The 19460-nt window shown below is 36.7% G+C and overlaps 1 protein-coding gene across 2 annotated transcripts in view; it reads right to left on the minus strand.

Annotated features, from left to right (window-relative positions):
* Positions 1-1329: 1329 nt before the first annotated feature.
* Positions 1330-19460, minus strand: part of LOC309615149 (uncharacterized protein) — a 132064-nt gene continuing 113933 nt past the window's right edge. Inside the window, exons 4-5 of one of the 2 annotated variants that reach the window (XM_082364518.1) lie at positions 19341-19404; positions 1330-1379 (exon numbers count right to left, since the gene is read on the minus strand). In XM_082364518.1, the coding sequence (XP_082220644.1) occupies positions 1345-1379; positions 19341-19404 (99 nt within the window). In that variant the 3' untranslated portion in view covers positions 1330-1344. Of the gene's footprint in view, positions 1380-11427; positions 18469-19340; positions 19405-19460 lie in introns of those variants that run through there. The other variant, XM_082364517.1, reaches the window with a different exon arrangement.

The following is a 19460-nucleotide window of genomic DNA, read 5'->3' on the forward strand; positions in this document are numbered from 1 at the left end:
AGAAAGATTTTAATGGTATGATACAGAGGTTTAGCTGTGTGACCTTGAACAAGTTACTTAATTTTAAATATTGTTTTTTTGAGATAATCTTAAAAATGCAGATAATCATACCTCTTTCAGAAGGATTAAATTAAATAATGTTTACTCACTCTGCATACAGATCAAGTTGAGCCTGGAGATGAGAAGTGCAATGAGATACTGAATTCTTGTGGGTTCTATCCTTAGTTAAGAGGTGCTACTACAATTCCTTTTTAACTGTAGATCTCAATCAGAGAATTTTCATACATAATCATTTTCCTTAGGCCTTTTTTTTTCTGGGAGCAGTTTTTCTATGTGAACTATATTCCACCTGGAATGCTTTTAAGGATAAAATAAGCAAGAGTTATGCATGATAACCATATTAGAGTGATCCTGACCACTTCCTTGGTGATACATGCTAGATTAGCAGAGTGTAGGTCAGAATGAGGCTATCCTGGTGACCTGTTTCTACATGTGTGTTGTACTAGGAAAAGCACTAGACATAGAGTTGGAAGACCTAGGTTTAAAGAAGAAGCCTGCTTCTGCCACTTGCTAGCTGCATGACTTTGAATCTAATATTTCTGAGTCCTCTATAAAATAGAGATAATAATACAAACCACAAGTGTTGTAGAAATTAGATGACATAGTATATTACAAAAAACCTAGCACAGTGCTTGACATTCAGCCAAATCTTAACGCATATCCCTTTTCTCCTCCTTCATCCTATTGTTTAATTAAAGCAATCTTCAGATTCTTTAAAGAAGAACATATAAAGCCAAAAAAAGGGTGGAGAGGGAGAAATACTTTTCTCTTAATCATCTAAGGGAATAGGAGAAGGAAGCTCATCAAAAAACAATTCACAAAGGACTATCAGTTATTCTCATTACATGTTAAAAAATTACAAACATTTTATACTTTGTAAACTTTAAATAATCTAAAGCTGTCTGATGATGGGTGTGTAACACTTTGGAATGGTACTTAAAATCACATCATAATTGGGTAACAGAGTCAAGTTGAATGTTGGAAAATCAGATTCTCTTCCAGCCCTGTAATTTTGTGAAATGATACCACAGAGAAATGGAAAGAAATGAAATTTATATATGACATGGGCATGGTAATACAGCATAGTGAGTAATCAAGTTTCATAACATCATAGAATATTAGAAAGACATTACTGGAATCTTTTAAATTTCTGCAGTGCCTTCTTACCACCAAGCTGAAAGTGTCTATCCTGTTGTCTACATCACTTCCGTCAAATGTGGGGCTGTTTGGAGAGCTAACCTTAGGAGTGTAATCCTTTCAGATGGCTATGCCGTCATCACTTACTCACCACGTCACTTCCACTAAGTAGGGATTCAGCTCTGCAAATAAGCCTGAAACTAAGTTATTGGTTGATTAATTGACAGGTAGCAGGCGAGATTTGTTTTTCAGTTAAACATCATATGGTTTCTTAGACATATGCATGACAGGATCAAAAACTTTATTTCCAACACTTGGCAAGATGTAATTTACATGTTGTATGGATAATTACAGACGAATGGCCTTTGAAGAATTAGATTGTTTTGGATGATTCAATTCTCAAGTCAAATCTCTAAGAGAACGTACAGTGTGAGGTAGTGAGCTTTTTCTTTGCACCCATAAATCCCATTGATTTAATTCGGTGCTCACTGATATGACTCTATCAAAAAGGCAAAATTCAAACAGGATGTATGCTATCTTACATTCAAATAAAAGTGCTTCTAAACTGAAACTAGCAAATTCATAGAGAATAAGAACATGTCCAACGTTGTGTGTCTATCACATAATTACAAAAAAACACTTAAAAAATCCCCAGTAGCTAGACTTTGCATTCCTCATAAACACTGGCCTGTAAAATCCTTGCGGAAAGGATTTCTGACCCCTTTTCTTTGCATCCATTATGTAGAGTGCAAAAATTTTTATTCTAGTGTCAGATTCTGCAACACCACAGTGAAAATTGTTCTTAAGTAATTTTTCTGTCAAATATTAAGTGAAGTCTCATTTCCTTCTGATCTAACTCTAAACTTAAAGTAACACTTAAATGTGGTAGGTATAATAGTCTTTCATTGGCATTTGAGGTCTATACTTTTACAGTCTCATACAAGATTCACCTTTGTTCTTTGGACATAGTCCCCATTTGAGGATAAAGCTTCATATGTTTTATAATCTGTCTGTTGGTAAAGTACAAACCTCCACTCTTTTATTCAGGTCACATTTTTTAAAAGACATGCTATTTGTTAGATATTCTGCTAGAAATCAGCAGTTCGTTGGTGAGCAACCTACCTAAGGCTCTGGCCTTTAAGAGCTTAACAAGTCAGAGGGCAACTAGAAAATCCGGCAGGCTTGGAATTGTCTGAAGAAAGCAGAAATAATAATGGGTGATACTTATCAACAGCTTCCTATGTACTAGGCACTATTTTAAGTAGTTAACAGTTAACTATTTTAATCCTAACAGTAACCTTAAGTCAGTGTAATTATTATCTTCATTTTGTCTATGAGGGAATTGAGTCACAGAGAAGTGAAGTCCCAGCTAGTAAGTGTTGGTTCTGGGATTTGAATCCTGGAAGCCTGGCTCCAGGGTATGTCGTTTTAACAACTCATGACACTGCCTCAGAAAGAGAAGATGATTTCATGCAGCTTATTTTTCTTATAGCTAAGGTAAAAAGGAAAAGTAGTTGGAGATATGTATATATATATTTGCGTGTGTGTGTGTTTGACAAGAGAAATAATATGCTGAGATATTTTTTTCCTGGAACAAATCTTGAGTCTGAATTAATAACATGAGGCTTGCCTAAAGTATATTATGTGACACACTGGAGAATGGCTCTAACTTTAATACCATAAGAGATACAGAAATGCTGTTTAACCAAATAGTTCTTATAGTAACACTTCAAACAAGCAGAGGGCATTGTATTCAGGCACTTTGCTTCATGAGGCTACATAATATGAGGATAGTACTGGGACAATCTAGATTATGATAAAACAAATACATCCATTAGACTGTCTCTCTGAAATATCAGGTGTTTTAGGATTGTACAGGTGCTGGATTTCATTCCATTTACAAGCAAACCCTCTCATTAATACCTTAATTATACATATTCTATATTGCTGACTACCATGAGAACCAAGTAAGAGAGAGGCAAAAGGGACCTTCACTGTGGGAAGTTGAACAGCTAGACTATTACCTCCTGCACAGAAAAAAGGCCAACTCCCTTAAAGATGGGAAATCAGCAGCATCCTGTGCTTCTTTCTACAAACCTTTGTAGGCCAGGCCTTATGCTAGATGTTAGGTGTACAGAAATAAATATGGTATAATTTCAGAGAGCCTCCAATATTAAGGAAAGCCAACAATCATTTTTCTAAAAAGTTTTACATTGTTTTAAACATTTACACTAGTTATTGGTTAAGAACTGAAAGTTCTTACATCACAGCACGTGACTTTAACCCAGGGTTCCTCAATCTCAGCACTGATGACATTTGGACCAGATAATTCTTTGTTGTGGGGGGCTGTCCAGTGCATTATAGGATTTTTAGCAGCATGCCTGGCCTTTACCAATTAGATACCAGTACTACCGCCACCTCCGGTTGTGACAACCAAAAGTGTCTTCAGGTATTACTCGTGGTTGAGAACCACTGCTTTAATCTGAAAATATTTTAATTGCAAGATATTGGGCCCCCTAAAATGACAGTTATAATATGCAAATATAGGGAACTAAAATATGTAATTTACTGTTTACTATTATTTTAGACCAACCATTTAAAACATTAGCAAATGCTTAATCCAAATATAGAAGCCAGAGTCTTTATTCAGGGTGAAATTTTCTCCTGGGAATAACATTCCTTTCTCACTAACCATGGTTATTACAAAGACCTGAAAATTCTTAATCACAGTTACTAACGTCCTGAATTATTCTTCTAGCTCCTCAATTCAGATAGATTAGAGGAGGTATAGATGGTGTCACACACCCAATGTCTGATTAGACTCAGCTGAGATCACCCATTAAATACATGTTTCTGTTTCCCATAACTGTAAAGCATGTGTCCAAAGGTCTAGTAAGATAGCATACCACTTACACACTCTTTGTAAAATATAGTAAGCACTCAATGAACAATTATTTAATATTTATTTTAATTTAATCATTTACTCCTTGCCTTTTTTCAAAAAAGATTTAAGGCAGGTTTCAAAAAACACGCACTATAAACAGATAAAAGAAATGAGTTATTAGAAAAAGGGAAAGCAGTGCTATGAAAAATGAGTTAAACTGCAGCATGAGGTCAGCATTCAAGTTCATATTCTCTCAGTTGCCAACGAAAGGCAACAAATTTGACTTTTAGCGGACATAGCAAAGAGGAAAGCAAAACCAGTTACATGATTCAGGGTCTCAAAATAAAGACAAATTAGTTGCTCCAGAGAGGTTCAACTATTTCTGTTACTCAGCCAGAGAGAAATTTTACCTGCAGATTCTCCTAAAGGAGGCAAGGTGGTGTCCTGAACCATAGCTTCAACTATATTCACATAATAATAGATATAGTAATGAGCTTTAAAAGGCAGTGTCTTATAAAGGCTATCAATGTGAGGTGATGGTGTAATGTCAAAGTTCAACTTAGTAAAAAATTATCAGTAGGGCATTAAAACAATGAGAAATTGTTTGGTTTAACAATGCTGGCTTGGATGAAGCTAAGTGCAGATAAGTTTGGAGGACTGCAATACTGACCATCTCAGGAATTCACTATTTTTAATATTTGTTTCAACTGATTTTTGCTAAGTTGTGAGTGGCTATGAGGTAGAAGTTATACTCTCTAAGAAGTACTTGGAATGTAGGTGCTTTATGTTACAAGTTATTTTCACAGTTATGTTCTTAACAGTTAGCCACACTGGGAGGACTAATATGCTCCTTCAGAATCTGTGGCCTACCAAGGCAATGTGCCTGAAAAGAAACGTACCTCATATCTGCCTAATATTTGGCTAAGGTAGGCCTTTGGAATGGGAAAAGAATTTTCTAAAAGATATAACCAAAACCCAGAACAAAACACCCCCCCACCCCAAAAAAAGAGCTTAAGACTTTAAAAGTTCCATGTCATAAAAATTGGTTACAGTAGTTTAAACCTGAACAGTTTTAAAGAAGACATAACTATAAACAACCATTTTTTTCCAAAAATAATATTGGTAAAGCATCAGCAGAATATGTATCTTCGAGCTATGGGTCTTCCTGACATATCTTGCAATGTGAATTTGTGTGGAAGATTTAAAATGGCCAAACATTCTTTGCTACTCTTCCCACTGAAACGTGATGTCAAAGTCCTTCCTCATGTGTCTAATCAGGTCTTCATGTCTGTTTTGACTGATAGAAGACTTGAGAAGTGGCATTCTTAGACACCTGAGGTTAGGTCATAAGAAGTCTTGCAGCTTCCACCTAGGCTCCCTTGGAACGCTCCCTTTGGGATCCCTGAGCTGCCTTATATAAAAACCCTGACTACCGATAGACTCCATGCTGGAGAGGCCATGTCTAAGACTGGCCTCAGCAGACCTTAGCCTTCCAGCCATTTCTCCCAGGGAACCAGAGTTGAAAGTGAAGCTGTCATGCCTCTTCAGAGTAGCCCAATCTGTCAGTAACATGTGGAAGGGAGAATTATTCAGCCAATCTCTAACGGAATTCATGACTGACAAATGTGAGATATCGTGAAATGGTATAGTCAAGCCACTATGTTCTGAGGCAGTTAACAATAGATAGCAGGAACAACTTATAAACATAAATACAAACAGGATTTGACCAGTCATGTATCTATAAGCCAGCTAAAGTCAAAGAGGTAGCAGGTCTACTAAAATTGATAATTTGGGTTTTGACTCATTGATACCCTTTTATTATTGAAGAAGACTAATGTTCCCCTTTGATAGTCCCTTTCGGTTCATAGTCAGGGCTTTGATAAAAGTCCCTTCCTCCCTCCTTTCTTTCTTTCTTTCTTTTTTAAAATATTTATTTATTTAATGTATTTTGGATGTGCCGGGTCTTCATTGCAGCATGCGAGATCTCTGTTGCAGCGTGCGGGATCCTCAGTTGTGGCATGGGGGCTCTTAGTTGTAGCGTGTGGACTCTTAGTTCTGGTGGTCCAGTGGGTAAGACTCTGCGCTCCCAATATAGGGAGCCCAGGTTTGATCCCTGGTCGGTGAACTAGATCCCGCATGCATGCCACAACTAGGAGTTCACATGCCGCAAATAAGAGTCTGCATGCCACAACTAAGAAGCCTGCATGCCGCAACTAGGAGTCTTCCCTTTTTTCTTAATTAATTCTTAATTAAGAATTTCCCAGGCTTCCCTGGTGGCGCAGTGGTTGAGAGTCTGCCTGCCAATGCAGGGGACGCGGGTTCGAGCCCTGGTCTGGGAGGATCCCACATACCGCGGAGCAACTGGGCCCGTGAGCCACAATTGCTGAGCCCGCGCGTCTGGAGCCTGTGCTCTGCAACGGGAGAGGCCGCGATGGTGAGGGGCCCGCGCACCGTGATGGAGAGTGGCCCCTGCTTGCCACAACTAGAGAGAGCCCCCGCACAGAAACGAAGACCCAACACAGCCATAAATAAATAAGTAAAATTAAAAAAAAAAAAAAAAAAAAAAGAATTTCCCTCCAGGGCTTCCCTGGTGGTGCAGTGGTTAAGAATCCACCTGCCAGTGCAGAGGACACAGGTTTGATCCCTGGTCTGGCAAGATCCCACATGCCACAGAGCAACTAAGCCCATGCACCACGACTACTGAGCCTGCACTCTAGAGCCCGCAAGCCACAACTACTGATCGCACATGCCCCAACTACTGAAGCCCGTGCACCTAGAGCCCGTGCTCCACAACAAAGAGAAGCCACCACAATGAGAAACCCATGCACTGCAACGAAGACTAGCCCCCGCTCACTGCAGCTAGAGAAAGCCCATGTGCAGCAACAGACCCAGTGCAACCAAAAATTAATTAATTAATTAATTTTTTAAAAAAGAATTCCCCTCTTTTTCTTCCTCCCTCCCTTCCTTCCTTTCTTCCTTTTTTGTTAGGTTATGCTTGGAAAAAGAAATTATGGCAAATCTGACTCTTACTATTTGAGGCTTTATAATGAAGATCATGCATATATATGATGGTTACTTTTACATAAACAAGCCTGAAGGTAGTCTAATTATAAAAATTTTAAAGAATTGAAAAATATTTATTTTCTTTTTTTGGTTTTTTCTTTTCAACTAGTTCTTTTTTAAAATTTTCATTTTTGTGTTACAATATAGTTGATTTACAATGTTGTGTTAGTTTCAGGTGTATAGCAAAGTGATTCAGTTATACATATACATATATCTATTCTTTTTCAGATTCTTCTCCCATATAGGTTGCTACAGAATACTGAGTAGAGTTCCCTGTGTTGTACAGTAGGTGCTTGTTGATTATTTTATATATAGTAGTTTGTATATGTTAGTCCTAAACTCCTAATTTATCCCTCCCCCCTACCTTTACCCATTGGTGACCATAGTTTGTTTTCAAAGTCTATGAGTCTGTTTCTGTTTTGTAAATGAGTTCATTTGTATCATTTAAAAAATGATACGAATTTCATATGTAAGTGATATAATACAATATTTGTCTTTCTCTGTCTGACTTACTTCACTTAGTATGATAATCTCTAGGTCCATCCATGTTGCTTCAAAAGGCATTATTTAATTCTTTTTTATGGCTAAGTAATATTCCATTGTATATATGTACCACATCTTTATCCATTCATCTGTTGATGGACCTTTAGGTTGCTTCCATATCTTGGCTATTGTAAATAGTGCTGCAATGAACATTGGGGTGCATATATCATTTCAAATTATGGTTTTCTCTGGATATATGCCCAGGAGTGGGATTTCTAGATCATATGATAGCTCTATTTTTAGGTTTATAAGAAACCTCCATACTGTTCTTCATAGTAGCTGTACCAGTTTACATTCCCACCAACAGTGTAGCAGGGTTCCCTTTCCTCCACACCCTCTTCAGCATTTATTGTTTGTAGACTTTTTGATGATGACCGTTCTGACCAGAGTGAGGTGATACCTCATTGTAGTTTTGATTTGCATTCTCTAATACTTAGCATTGTTGAGCATCTTTTCATGTGCTTTTTGGCCATCTGTATGTCTTCTTTGGAGAAATGTCTATGTAGGTCTTCTGCCCATTTTTTGATTGGGTTGTTTGGTTTTTTGATATTGAGCTGCATGAGCTGTTTGTATATTTCGGAGATTAATCCCCTGTAGGTCACAGTGTTTGAAAATATTTTCTCCCATTCTGTAGGTTGTATTTTCATTTTGTTTATGGTTTCCTTTGTTGTGCAAAAGTTTTTAAGTTTAATTAGGTCCCATTTGTTTATTTTTTTTATTTTCATTACTCTAGAAGGTGGATCCAAAAAGATATTGCTGCGGTTTGTGTCAGAGAGTGTTCTGCCTATGTTTTCCTCTAAGAGTTTTATAGTATCTGGTCTTACATTTAGGTTTTTAATCCATTTTGAGTTTATTTTTGTATATGGTGTTAGATAATGTTCTAATTTCATTCTTTACATGTAGCTGTCCAGTTTTTCCAGCACCACTTATTGAAAAGCCTATCTTTCCTCCATTGTATGTTCTTGTTTCTTTTGTCGTAGATTAACTGACTGTAGGTGCGTGGGTTTATTTCTAGGCTCTCTGTCCTATTCCATTGATCTATAAGTCTGTGTTTATGCCAATACCATACTGTTTTGATTACTGTAGCTTTGTAGTATAGTCTGAAGTCAGGGAGCCTGATTCTTCCAGCTGTGTTCTTCTTTATCAAGATTGTTTTGGCTATTTGGGGTCTTTTGTGTTTCCATACAAATTGTAAGTTTTTTTGTTCTGTATCTGTAAAGATTGCCATGGTAATTTGATAGGGATTGCATTGAACCTGTAGGTTGCCTTGGGTAGTATAGTCATTTTGACAGTATTGATTCTTTCAATCCAAGAACATGGTAAATCTTTCCATCTGTTTGTGGCATCTTCAGTTTCTTTCATCAGCATTTTATAGTTTTCAGAGTACAAGTCTTTTGCCTCCTTAGGTAGGTTTATTCCAAGGTATTATATTTTTTTTCATGCGATGGTAAATGACATTGTTTCCTTAATTTCTCTTTCTGACCTTTCATTGTTAGTGTATAGAAATGCAACAGATTTCTGTGTATTAATTTTGTATCCTGCAACTTTACCAGATTCATTGATGACCTCTAGTAGTTTTCTGGTAGCATCTTTAGGATTTCCTATGTATAGTATCATGTCATCTGCAAACAGTGACTGTTTTACGTCTTCTTTTCCAATTTGGATTTCTTTTATTTCTTTTTCTTCTCTGATAGCTGTGGTTAGGACTTCCAAAACTATTTTGAATAAAAGTGGTGAGAGTAGACATCTTTGTCTTGTTTCTGATCTTAGAGGAACAATGACTTTTCACCAATGAGTATGATGTTAGCTGTAGGTTTTTCATATATGGCCTTTATTATGTTGAGGTAGGTTCCCTCTAAGCCCACTTTCTGGAGAGTTTTTATCATAGATGGGTGTTGAATTTTGTCAAAAGTTTTTTCTGCATCCTTTGAGATGATCATATGGTTTTTATTCTTCAACTTGTTAATGTGGTGTATCACATTGATTGATTTTCATATATTGGAGAATCCTTGCATCCCTGGATTTAAGTGGGTTAAATCCCACTTGATCATGGTGTATGATCCTTTTAATGTATTGTTGGATTTGGTTTGCTAGTATTTGGTTGAGGATTTTTGCATCTGTGTTCATCAGTGATATTGGCCTGTAATTTTCTTTTTTCTGGTATCTTTGTCTGGTTTTCATATCAGGGTGGTGGTGGCCTCATAGAATGAGTTTGGGAGTGTTCCTTCCTCTGTAATTGTTTGGAATAGTTTCAGTAGGATAGGTGTTAACTCTTCTCTAAATGTTTGATAGAATTCGCCTGTGAAGCCATCTGGTCCTGGACTTTTGTTTGTTGGAAGATTTTTAATCACAGTTTCAATTTCACTACTTGTGATTGGTCTGTTCATATTTTCTGTTTCTTCCTGGTTCAGTCTTGGAAGGTTATACCTTTCTAAGAATTTGTCCATTTGTTCCAGGTTGTCCATTTTATTGGCATACAGTTGCTTGTAGTAGTCTCTTACGATCCTTTGTATTTCTGTACTGTCCGTTGTAACTTTTCACTTTTCATTTCTAATTTTATTGATTTGAGCCCTCTCTCTTTTTTTCTTGATGAGGCGGGCTAAAGGTTTATCAATTTTGTTTATCTTTTCAAAGAACCAGGTTTTAGTTTCATGGATCTTTTCCACTATTTTCCTGTCTATATTTCACTTACTTCTGCTCTGATCTTTATGATTTCTTCTACTAACTTTAGGTTTTATTTGTTCTTCTTTATCTAGTTGCTTTAGGTGTACGTTTAGGTTGTTTATTTGAGATTTTTCTTATTTCCTGAGGTAAGGTTTTATTGCTATATAATTCCCTCTTAGAACCGCTTTTGCTGTGTCCCATAGGTTTTGGATCATCGTGTTTTCATTGTCATTTGTCTCTAGGTATTTTTTAATTTCCTCTTTGATTTCTTCAGTGATTCATTGGTTATTTTGTAGCATATTCTTTAGCCTCCACGTGTTTGTGTTTTTTACAGTTTTTTTTCTTGTAGTTGATTTCTGATCTCATAGCATTGTTCAGAAAAGATGCTTGATATGACTTCTGTTTTCTTAATTTTACTAAGGCTTGCTTTCTGGCCCAGCATATGATCTATCCCGGAGAATATTCTATGTGCACTTGAAAAGAATGTGTTTTCTGCTGTTTTTGGATAGAATGCTCTATAAATATCAATCAAGTCCATCTGATCTAACGTGTCATTTAAGGCCTGTGTCTCCGTATTGATTTTCTGTCTGGGTGATCTGTACATTGATGTAAGTCGGGTATTAAAGTTCCCCATTATTATTGTGTTACTGTTGATTTCTCCTTTTTTGGCTGTTAGCATTTGCCTTATATATTGCTCCTATGTTGGGTACATATATATTTACAATTGTTATGTCAATGATCAAGGATTGATCCGTTGATCGTTACATAGTGTCCTTCTTTGTCTCTTGTAACAGTCTTTATTTTAAAGTCTATTTTGTCTGATATGAGTACTGCTACTTCAGCTTTCTTTTGATTTCCATTTGCATGGAATACCTTTATCCATCCCCTCACTTTCAGTCTGTATCTAGATCTGAAGTAGGTCTCTTGTAGACAGCATATACAGGTCTTCTTTTGTATCCATTCAACCAGTCTATGTCTTTTGTTTGGAGCATTTAATCTGTCTATGTTTAAGGGAATTATCAATATGTATGTTCTTATTGCCATTTTGTTAATTGTTTTGGATTTGTTTTCTGGTCTTTTTTCTTCCCTTCTTCTTTTATTCTCTTCTCTTGTGACTTTATGACTGTCTTTAGTGTTGTGTTTGGATTGCTTTTTCTTTTTGTGTGTGTGTATCTATTGTAATTTTTGGTTTGTGGTTACCATGACGTTTTGATATACCAGTCTATATATATACAAGATAGTTTTAAGTTGCTGGTCTCTTAATTTCAAATGTGTTTTCACTATTCTGCATTTGTACTGTCCTCTTCTCACAATTGCTGGTTTTGAAATCATATTTGTGTGTGGATGATTTCCTACCTTTACTGTATGTTTGCCTTTACTGGTGAGTTTTCCCATTTGTAATTTTCTTGTTTCTAGCTGTGGCCTTTTCTTTTCCACCTACAGAAGTTCCTTTAGTGTGTGTTCTAAATATGGTTTGGTGTTGCTGAATTCTCTTAGCTTTTGCTTGTGTGTAAAACTTTAGATTTCTCTGTCAAATCTGAATGAAAGTCTTGCTGGATAGAGTATTCTTGGTTGTAGGTTTTTCCTTTCATCACTTTAAATATATAGTGACACTCCCTTCTGACCTGCAGAGTTTTTATTGAAGAATCAGCTGATTACCTTATGGGAATTTCCTTGTATGTTATTTGTTGCTTTTCCCTTATTGCTTTTAATATTTTCCCTTTGCCTTTAATTTTTGTCAATTTGATTAATATGTATCTTGGTGTATTCCTCCTTTATCCTGTATGGGACTCTCTGCACTTCCTGGATTTGGGTGACTATTTCCTTTCCCACGTCAGGGAAGTTTTTGACTATAATCTCTTCAAATATTTTCTTAGTCTCTTTCTCTCTTCTCTTTTTGGGACACCTATAATGCGAATGTTGGTGCATTTAATGTTGTCCCAGAGGTCTCTTTAACTGTCCTCATGTCTTTTCATTCTTTTTTCTTTAATCTGTTCTGTGGCAGTGATTTCCACCATTCTGTCTTCCAGCTCACTTATCCGTTCTTCTGCCTCATTTATTCTGCTATTGATTCATTCTAGTGTATTTTTCATTTCAGTTATTGTATTCTTCAACTCTGTTTGTTTGTTCCTTATATCTTCTATCTCTTTGTTAAACATTTCTTGTATCTTCTTGGTCTGTGCCTCCATTCTTTTTCCGAGATCTTGGATCATCTTTACTGTCATTACTCTGAATTCTTTTTCTGTAGATTGCCTATCTCCACTTCACTTAGTTGTTCTTCTGGGGTTTTGTCTTACTTCTTCATCTGCAACATATTTCTCTGCTGTCTCATTTTGTCTAACCTTCTTTGTTTGTGGTCTCCGTTCCACAGCCTGCAGGGTTATAGTTCCTCTTGATTCTGGTGTCTTCCCCCTGGTGGCTGAGGCTGTCTAGAGGTTTGTGCAGGCTTCCTAGTGGGAGGGACTGGTGTCTGCCTACCAGTGTTTGGAGCTGGATCTTGTCCTTCTGGTGGGCAGGGGCACGTCAAGGGGTGTGTTTAGAAGCTGTTCTGGGCTCGGAAGACTTTAGTTTGCCTTTGTGCTGATTGATGGGGCTGTGTGTTCCCTCCCTGTTGGTTGTTTGGCTTGAGGTGTCCCAGTGCTGGAGCCTGCAGACTGTTGAGTGGGGCCAGGTCTTGGTGTCAAGATGGCAGCCTCCAGGAGAGCTCATGCCAATGAGTACTCCCTGCTACCTCCACCAACAGAGAACTTGTCCCCACAGTGAGCCACAGCTGCCCCCTACGTCCCTAGGAGACACTCCACAACCAGCAGGTAGGTCTGGCCCAGGCTTCTATGAAGTTACAGCTTTTTCCCTGGGTCCTGATGTGCACGAGACCTTGTGTGTCCCCTGTAAGAGTGGAGTTTCTGTTTCCCCCAGTCTGTGAAATTACTGCGATCAAGCCCTGCTGGCCTTCAAAGCCAAATGCTCTGGGGGCTCCTCCTTTTGATGCCAGACCCCCAGGCTGGGGAGCCTGACTTGGGGTTCAGAACTCTCACTCCTGTTGGAGCACCTCTATGATATAATTATTTTCTAGTTTGTTGGCTGCCCAGCATGCAGGAATGGGATCTGATTATGTTGCCAGTGTGCCCTTTCTCCCATCTCATTGTGGCTTCTTTTTGTCTTCAGATGTAGAATATCTTTTTTGGTAGTTTCCAGTCTTTTTTCCGATGGTCGTTCAGCAGTTGGTTGTGATTTTGGTGTTTATGTGAGAGGAGGTGCTCCCAAGTCCTTCTACTCCACCATCTTTTCTCCACCTCTTCCTTATTTTCTATACATTTTTAAAATTTATGGTGGGATTATTTTCATTCCATAAAAGCAGCCAACTGCATTTAGTTTCATGATAAATTCTATTTCAAAGTGATTGTGAAAATTGGACATAGCGATTATCTGGCTGATATTTTTCTGCATCTTAGCTTTATATGTGTAATTGTGTTTACTTTGATGCTCCAGCTTGTTTTGATAAAAGACTTCTCCAAAAATAACAGAATTTAAACAGTCTTTGTGTAAACACCTCATATGAAAAAATTAAATGTGGTTCTCTTGATGTCTTAAATTGCTTATATTTTAAATTTAAAATTTTTTTGATGTCTCTTGAGTCCCACCGACATATTTCAAATTGGTCTTTAATGTTTTCTTGACTCTACTTAATTATAAAAAAATGAGGATAGAATACCAATTTTTGCTGCCCTTTGGATTATGCATATCACTCAATTCTCTTAAACATTTTATATTTGAGAACTTAGGCTGGAGAATCTGTTCTGTCCTTTTCTTAGTCAGGCCGAATTTTTACTCCTTAAACACACATACTGCTTAAATTGCTTAAATACAAACTTGCCATGTGAAATTTAATGTAATTTTAAAATAGTTTTTAATGTGTGTGTGTTATATGATAACATTGTAACTGGCTTTATATTAGAAGTTGAGTCTAAAGACTTGAGAATTATAAATCGTTCTTTACCATAGCTCGTCAAATTAAATTATACCTCTACTGTGAAATAAGCTTACATGAATTAAGTTATAAATGATATTTTTGGTATATGGGCAAGCACAATTAAAATTCCTTTGTATAAGTTATTTTTAGTGAGGTGGATGGAGTCTGTCATACAGAGTGAAGTAAGTCAGAAAGAGAAAAAAAAATACTAGAGTCTGTCATACAGAGTGAAGTAAGTCAGAAAGAGAAAAAAAAATACTGTATGCTAACACATATATATGGAATCTAAAAAAAAAAAGGTCATGAAGAACCTAGGGGCAAGACGGGAATAAAGACGCAGACCTAGTAGAGAATGGACTTGAGAACACGGGGAGTGGGAAGGGTAAGCTGGGACAAAGTGAGAGAATGGCATGGACATATATACACTACCAGATGTAAAATAGATAGCTAGTGGGAAGCAGCCGCATAGCACAGGGAGATCAGCTCAGTGCTTTGTGACCACCTAGAGGGGTGGGATAGGGAGGGTGGGAGGGAGGGAGACACAAGAGGGAAGAGATATGGGGATGTGTGTATATGTATAGCTGATTGACTTTGTTGTAAAGCAGAAACTAACACACCATTGTAAAGCAATTATACTCCAATAAAGATGTTTAAAAAAAACAAAAACAAAACAAAAAAAACTGATACCTAAAAAAAAAAAATACCTTTGTAAAAAAAAAAGCATGTTTAATTATGCTACTTCTTTCTTCCTTTCTTTCTTATTAGTGACTCCTTTTGAAAGGGAAAAGTCATACTGCCTGAAGTTTGAAAAAATTTAAAGTAATTCAGTTGGTTTTTGAGATGCAATTCAGTGATTCTTTTAATTGTTTATAAATCCCAAAGTAAGCACATATATGCACAAATGTTCACCTAACGGAATTGCACTGAGAGTTTGCCCTAAATTTTTCTTGGAATAATTCAATTGTCTGTAAATGGTTTTCTAGGACTAAATATAATCTTTTAAAAATACATCATCAGAGTTTACAAAAACAGTTATGTGTATGACCACGCTTTCTACCAAATGTAGAGCAGCTTCTTAAAACCATTCGCTTTGACACATTTCTAAATGTTTAAAATTAAAAATTTTTCATTCTTGTGAAAATATGTGTTCTCTTTTTGAGAGCTTTGCCGAGATAGCTTAGTCCAGCATAGTGTAGGGACACAGAGATGAAAGTGTGCCAAATGTTTAGAGACTATTGGAACCGTGGAGTTTAAATTGGTTTCACTGATACAACCAGTTGATATCAATTGGTAATTCTATATTTTTGAAAAATGTCAAAGCAAAACATGTAGATAATTATATATTTTTCTGATCTACTTAAAGTGTAATATTCTAAAAAGTCAAACCTCTCCAGTAAAAATCACTTCATTACAATTACAATGGGAATTAACTTTATGAATAAAATGATTTGAGCGTAATTAAGACTATACTTTTCTGATAACAGTCACAGAATAAATTTCTTATCTTACTTAGCTTGAGAAACTTTGAGGATTAGTTTTTGTGGTTTTAAAATCTCACATGTCTAAGTAGGACATGCTTTCCTTGCTATTAGCTGGGTAAGACAGTAACCTGGATGAAAAGGTAAATGGAACGTTTAATTAGTCTGAAGTTTAGGGCTGAGCCCTGCATAGAGAGATAGATCTGAGTGTTGGAGCATAGTGATAGAGATTGAAATCAGAAGACTTGATGAGATGGACCAGAAACAACAGGAAAAATAAGGAAATCAGTGACCTAAAAACAGAACTTCAGATATACCAATGGCTAGGGAGTGGACAGCAGATGGACTGTAGCAGGGACAAAGAAGGGTCAGAGAAGAATGAGAAGAGCATTAAAAATGTATTATAATTTTTTTCTATTATTTAAGAAATTATTTTCTTTATACAATTTGCTTTGGTTCATTTGAACTTGAGCAGACTTGGGTGAGTTTATATGAAACTCCTTTCCCTTATTTCCCCTTTTCTTCTCCATCTTCCTATCATATTCTTCCCTTAACCAAATGATTTAGTATACTTTCTTGATTAAGGTGGCAACAATTTTTTACAGAGGGCACTGAGCCTAAGGTTTTTTTACAGAGAGCACTGAGCCTAAGGTTAATTCCAAAGGAGATTCTGATTCTTTGGAATATGCACTGGGAATAATAACAACAATTTGCCCTCAAGGAGATTGTTTTCGCTACTGAAAATAATAGATTAAGGACAGAGGACCACTGAGAATTCTTTTTCAGAAAGTAGTTCAATATTATGTTTTCTGGGAGAATTTATGTTATAAAAAAACAGATCAGTATAATAGATAAAACACTGGGGTGTAAATTAGGATTCTTTGTTGTTAGGATTACAAAAATATTAAAGGGCCAAGACTGAGGGTGAGATAGTGGGGATAGAAAAGAAAAGAGAACCACTTTGTGTGAAAACATGGCAGAAATTTTGTAATGCCCTTTGAGGGTGAGAAGGGGAAAAAAGAGAGCTACTTGAATATTTCAAAATCTATATGCTGTGATAATGCTGATATGATTACTGACTAGGGACAGAGCAGCAGAAGAAAGAGTCAGTTTTCTAAAAATGTTTAAGATCGCTTTATAGATGGTTTGTTTGAGCCAATGGTGAGATCTATGATAGAAATTTATTATGTATACCAAGATAGATACACAAGGCAAGCAGTTAGATGAGAGGGTGAAATAAGCGATAGAGATCTGAGGCATACCTGAAGAGAGGCATGATTGAAGACTTTGGCATCAAAAACACCTTCAGAGTTAGAATATCAAAGACCATTTTGGAAGCTAGAAGGAGGAAATGAAAGAAAAAGAAAAGCAGTGATCATAGAGGTAGAAGGGGAACCAGAATTATATAGCTGGATAAAGAGTTTGTTTATCCTTTTGTACCTCTATATCTGTTTTCTGACAAAACAGACATGATTTAGAGTTGATGTCTCATTTTTCATTTCACATAGAATACTGAAGTTATTTCAGTTCACCAGAGGAAACAAAACACAAATGTAACACCAATAAAGAAGTGATGATAGATTTGAACTAATTCCCACATGTCACAAGTAAATTTCCTTTTGAGACCAAATCATGGTGTCTGGTTACTGGAGAAGATTTACTGGCAGCAGTGTAACCCCTTGGACCTAAATGGGCTCTTTCTCCTCTTGCATTCTTGATCCCAGACAATGGAACCATCACTAATGATTATTCAAATTAGAAAACAAAGCATCATCTTTGACTTCCTCCTTCCTGCTCTTAATAAATTCCCAAGTCCTGCTGATTTTGCTTGCCAAATATTTCTCAAATCAGTCAACATCTTTCCAGCCTTTACATAGTTCTAGTCCTCATCCTCTATTACCTTAACTAATGTAGTGGCCTGCCGCTGGGAACCGTCTGTCAACTAGAGGGTGACTTTGGTCCTTTTTATACTCAAAATTATCCACGTAGTTTCCAGAGTGGTCTATATAAAACATAAACTCTCCATTGTTTCTTCCCTTCTTAAATGTTTCAGTGGCTTCTTATTGCCTATTAGATAAAATCCAAATCATTAATATGACATAAAAGATCCTTCATAGTGTAACCCCTGCTCAAACACCCCTGGTTCCTGTTCTCCCACTACTCAATGCTTTGCATCTGTGGTCTCAGTAACATAGAAATGCTTGTAGTGCACTCATCAAACGCCACTGCTTCCTGTCTATGTACTTTTAGTTATGCTGTCTCATTTGCCTAGAATGCTTTTCATTATGTTATGCCACCTGTCTTATTCTTTGATACTTAGCTCAGGCATCAATCTCCTTTAATACTTTACTTGCTTTACTAGTTATCTGTTGCTGTCTAACAATATTACTACAAACTTAGTGGCTTAAAAACATGCGTCCTTTATTATTATTATTAATAGTTTTTGTGGGTCAAGAATCCAGGCATTGCTGAGTTGAGTTCTTCTTCAGGGTCTCTCACGATGTTGCAACCAAGGTGTCAACCAGGGCTGAGGTCTCATCTGAACACTCAACTTGGAAAGAATCCATTTCCAAGCTTACATAATTGTTGACAGGGTTCAGTTCCTTGAGGCCTGTTGTCTGAGGGCTTTGTCAAAGTATGCAAGCCAAGACTGCAATAGAGAGAGTCTACTAGAAAGATGGAAACCATGATTTTATGAAATACAATCATGAAAGTGAAGTCGCCTCACTTTTGCCATATTCTGTTGGTTAGAAGCAATTTACAGGTCCCAGCCACGCTCAGAGTTAGGGGATTACACAAAAATATGAATACCAAAGGTGAGAATAATTGGGGGTTGTTTTTTAACTTGTCCACAACAACTGCCCTTCCTACCTGTGTTTCTCCCACATATGGATTAGGGACTACCTTTCTGTGCTTTAAACTCACCCAATTATTGGATATATAAATCACATTATAATTATACACATTTTTTTCCTGCTAGCATATAAACTCAGTGAGGGCAGAAATAATCTATCTTTGTCACTTCTGTATATTACTTCATGTAAACTTTTATTGACTGATTGTTTGTTCCTGAGGCTATGAATAATTTACTTCTTTCCCCAGTGCTTAGTATGTTGGCTAATACATAGTAGACCTTCAAGCAAAATTTGTCAAATGACTGCTTAGATGAAAAATGCTATTATTGAGATAATTCAGGAGAATTTTATACAGTGAAAAAGAATTTCACTATTAATTTAACATTCAGAGGCACTCCCTAAAATATCAGTAACCAGGGTTACAAATGTCCACACATAAAGATAATTTAACAGACAGCAATAGAATGCATGGGCAGAAAGGGATATCCCAAAGAGCAAGAGCTGTTCTGTGAATACCACGTCTCTTCCTTTTCTGATATAGCTGAAGATGTTCTGGATTATGGTGAAGAAATTGTACACTTGAAACTTATTAACTTTTCATTGTATGCCAAGGCCCAGCAGCTATGCCTTGTGAAGGAAAAATAAAAACTGTTTCTGCATTCTGCTCTCCATTTCTTCCCATTTACCTGGCAGATTGCATGGCTGCAGCTGGGGAACTCTCATTTCTGGAGTGGTTATGTTCCCTTGTCCCTGTAAAATGAAGAATACAGTTTGCTGTAGAAACAATAGAATACATTTTGACTGGC

This window comes from Balaenoptera borealis (assembly GCF_965194805.1).
Source record: "Balaenoptera borealis genome assembly, chromosome: 17".
Taxonomy (NCBI): domain Eukaryota; kingdom Metazoa; phylum Chordata; class Mammalia; order Artiodactyla; family Balaenopteridae; genus Balaenoptera; species Balaenoptera borealis.